Source organism: Acanthisitta chloris, unplaced genomic scaffold, assembly GCF_000695815.1.
Source record: "Acanthisitta chloris isolate BGI_N310 unplaced genomic scaffold, ASM69581v1 scaffold34681, whole genome shotgun sequence".
Taxonomy (NCBI): domain Eukaryota; kingdom Metazoa; phylum Chordata; class Aves; order Passeriformes; family Acanthisittidae; genus Acanthisitta; species Acanthisitta chloris.
Window position 1 is genome coordinate 5,772 of NW_008657146.1, and position 4,006 is coordinate 9,777.

Genomic DNA, 4,006 nt, shown 5'->3' on the forward strand with positions numbered 1-4,006 from the left:
CATTCAGAAGAGAAGACTTGTGGAGGAATTTTCTGTTTAGCAATGCCATTTTTGAGCAACTTATTTTAAGGAGCAAACGAATTTTAAAGCTTGAACTATATTTTGTTTCAACATTCTTATTGTCTTAGACAACAAATGCATGTTTGAAGGTGATTTTGTTCTGCATGTTTGGACTCATCCTACTTTGTAATCTAGCCAAGAAAATGTTCCTGAATTTCCATCCCTCAATGTAATGTATGTTTTATTTCAGGTGTGGCTTTCCTCATAAACTAAAAAATATGTCCATCCGAGGCCTGAAGAAGAAACAACCAAAGACTTTTAAAGTCAAAATTATAACAGTGGATGCTGAAATGGAGTTCAGCTGTGAGGTGAGAGTGGTAGCAGAATACTGGGAAGATGAAAACTGACTTTTGTGTTAGCAAGGCAGAAATCTGGAAGGTTCAGATTATCAGTTCATCAGTTTTAAAACTGATCTATCATTTCTATAAGCAATGGATTACTTAGTCACTGGTGCATTTGTCTGTTAAACAACTCTGTTCAGAACTTAAAGCTATTTGCATTAAATCCCTTTGACTGGCACAGCTAAATTAGCACTAGACCTGCTTTCTTCAGCAGCATTCCCAGATGTGATGCAGGACTTGTTTATAAGTATTCCTTCTTCTCCATAGAATTACTTCTTTGGAAGTGACACAACTCTATCCAAGCTGACAGTGTCCTTAAAAGAAATCTTGTCAAATTTGGTGCTTAGATGTTGCTTATAAAATAATTTATGAACTGGTACTTTTGTGTTCAGTTGATCTGGGACATTCTCTTCAAATTTGCCATTTTATTTCTCAGTTCATTTCTCAGTTTCCAGTTTATTTCTTTCACTGCAGTGGTTGTTTGACATCTCTGGGCAGAAGGGAAAAACAATCAAATGAGAAAGCCATAACTAATAGAAAAAAAAGCCACCTATCTACTATATTGGCTAGAGAAATATAGCAAGTGATCAATTGCTAAATAAATTGGGCTGCACTATCAAGGCAACAGAACTGTGCCTGATTAATTCCTACTCATCCAGCAAAAGAAAAACAAGACATAGAGTTATTTTGAGGAGTTAGAAAACTGAGGTCCAACGGGACTGGCAATTTTAATGAGACTTGACTGCCTCGTGGGCCATTTAGTATTTCATTTATTAGGTCCCTGAGAGACAGAATAGATTAGTCACAAGCAGTGCACTTCTATGACTTAATGATCTAGAATACTTGCAGGAAGAGTTGTGAAAATAAAGGATTTGGAAAATTTGATTTACAGATCAGAGTCCTTGTTAAGAAATCCAGCTTAATGTATTCCTTCCTTTGCTATCTCTTCCTTCTCCCCAGATATTGCTCTTTTGCTGGAATGATTTCCAGCTTTCCATTCAAATGCTGCCTAAAAGTTCATTTTTTTTTTGCCAATAAGTGTTTAGTGGCTGACCCAGGCAACATCATCTTTTTAACATGTAGTTAGAAGAAACAGATGTGCAGCCTTTTTGGTGCAAAACCAAAGCATCATGGGTGTGACTTTGGGACCTTTAATCCAAGTTTGCTGTCTATGGAGCCAGGCTACTAAATTACTGTAGAAGTCAAGCTCCTGCTTATTTAAATCCAACCAGCATAAAGGCTTGGCCTGGTGCCACTGAAATACCTGAGGTCTGTGAAAGGTGGATTTGCTTTCATGGTTCAGCATTACTACCCTGGGCCCTGACACTACTTTGATTTCCCTTGGCCTTCTCTCAGTCTCTCCAATTTGTCTAAACTATTGAGTAAAATTTTTTTACAAATATTCATAAAGCCTTGCTGTGTCCTAGGAAATCAGTAGTACAATATTCATTCCCTATGCTCCTCAAGTGCTTGGTGCTGTGGTTAAATGACTCCATCTGAGGATGTGTCCCTAGAGGAGAGGGAGAGGAGGTGGAGCACAGTAACTCTTACACAGCAGGCACATCTCATTGAAAAGCTAAAGGTGAAATAAAGGTTCATAGGAGAAAGGCAAAGGAAGCCTAACTGGACTAAAATGCAGGAAATTCATTCAAGACATACATGTTTTTCTTAATTTTCTCTCTTTTAGATGAAGTGGAAGGGGAAGGACTTGTTTGACCTGGTGTGCCGAGCACTTGGTTTAAGGGAGAGTTGGTTCTTTGGCTTGCAGTACACAATAAAAGGAATGTGCACCTGGTTAAAGATGGACAAAAAGGTATAGGAAACAAAATATAATATAATCTAGCATGGCAATTGTCTGCTTAGAAAAAGATTTGCTTTTTGTAGCACAGGACCTAAAGGAATGTTACATGACAACTCATAATTCTACATGGTACCATTTTGAGACTAAAATTGTATTATTTGGCCTGATTGCTTCTATCCCATTTGACCTGGAGCATCACCTACCAATCACCACGACGTGCACTGACTGCTGTTAGATTAAAGCTCAGCATTGCCCTTTCTTCTAAAACTGGAAATGATGTTCTAAGTGGATTATTGGCTGCTTTCTGATTTTCCTTGGGTATATTGTCTTGAGGCACTTATGTATTATTTTTGCTGCTGATTTTATTTTATCTGTAAACAGGTTTTAGATCAAGAAATCCCCAAAGAAGACCCCATTAGCTTTCATTTTTTGGCTAAATTCTACCCAGAGAAGGTAGAAGAGGAACTATTACAGGAAATTACCCAGCATTTATTCTTCCTTCAGGTCAGGAACAGTTTTAAACTATGAATTCCTTCTCTATTTACCCCAGTCCTTCTGTATTGTCTTTGATCTTGTTGGCAGCTGTTAGTCTCAGAATGATTGTGTTTGCTTCAGCTCTATCAGTGTCTCTGTAAAGACATTATGAAATACAAACATCTCTCCTGTCTGCTGTGGTTTTGTGTACAGGTAAGCTGAATGTTGTTTGCCTTCTGCAGATGTTTGTTCTCTTGATGGCTTCTCTTACTCTTTGTGCTAGCAATTGCAGTCAAATTGCTGAGACCTGTAGTTTCATGTAAAATGACTTTTACACCTGGCAGTTTGGCTGAGAGTTCCACATCTGGGTATCCTAGGCTTGTTTTGCTCTTCTAGTATGGGTTAAAAAGTAATCCATGCAAGGCCTGGAGAACTGTGAGGCTTTTGCCCTAACCTGGTCAGTACTGAGAAGTATTATGTGAAAACAACTTCTTAAACTGATAAAAATGGTGTCTTGAGGACTGTCACCTGGTCTGCTCTGGCTGCAGCTAAGTTGGATGAAGAGAGTCTCAACAGCTTCTTCTTCTCTTTGTCTTAGACCTGCTGGTGTAAACTCTTGTGCAACCATTCCCTAACCCTGTTCTGTCAAAATGAGAAGAAATAGAGGAAGCCTCTTATTAGATGTGTACTCTGTGTGGAGGAGTGTGTGCACAAACAATTCTGGGAGAAGTTGTGAAGGTGGAGGAGAGGGAAGGAATGGTGATAAGCAGTTGGGGACAATAAGCTTTTTCACCCATGTCAACTGCAGATGGAACAAGACCTGTGACTACAGCCTATCCCTGAAACTAAAACAGTTCCTAAAAATAGTCCATGTGGTTATTTAGAGATCTTGTGCAGGACTGGAGAAGTCAAAACTGCTGGAAAAAAGGACTCCCTATCCTGTTCTTCTTAAAACTTCATTTTGGATTGTAGAGAAAAAGGATTGGACAGCCATTTTGAAATACAGATTGTTCCTCTAGCAGGTTTTAAAAGGAGCAGAGCATACACAATTTCTTAGCTCCATTAAAAAGTAGATGAAGGAGCAAAATCTTAGAGTGCAATACTTCGTTATCAAATTAAAGATGCATCAACCAGGAAAAGCCTTGCTGTGACTCCATAGCTGCAGGAACAGGCTGGAGCTGTAGCAACAGGATACAAACACTGAATTTCAGATGGGCACTTGTTGGTCAGCTGTTTGTTCCAATGTCAGTGACATCCAGCTTCTCTCTGAATTGCTGTAGAGTTCCTCTGCAAGTTACAGCCTTCTGGTGTGTTCCTTTTTTCCAGCAGC

General features: G+C 39.0%; 1 protein-coding gene across 1 annotated transcript in view; it reads left to right on the plus strand.

Moving 5' to 3' along the window:
* Positions 1-250: 250 nt before the first annotated feature.
* Positions 251-4,006, plus strand: part of LOC103811620 (merlin-like) — a gene marked incomplete at both ends in the record, with an annotated part of 6,093 nt that continues 2,337 nt past the window's right edge. The window contains 3 exons of the mRNA XM_009084604.1: positions 251-368; positions 2,089-2,214; positions 2,584-2,706. Coding sequence (XP_009082852.1) covers positions 251-368; positions 2,089-2,214; positions 2,584-2,706 — 367 coding nt within the window. The remainder of the gene's footprint in view (positions 369-2,088; positions 2,215-2,583; positions 2,707-4,006) is intronic.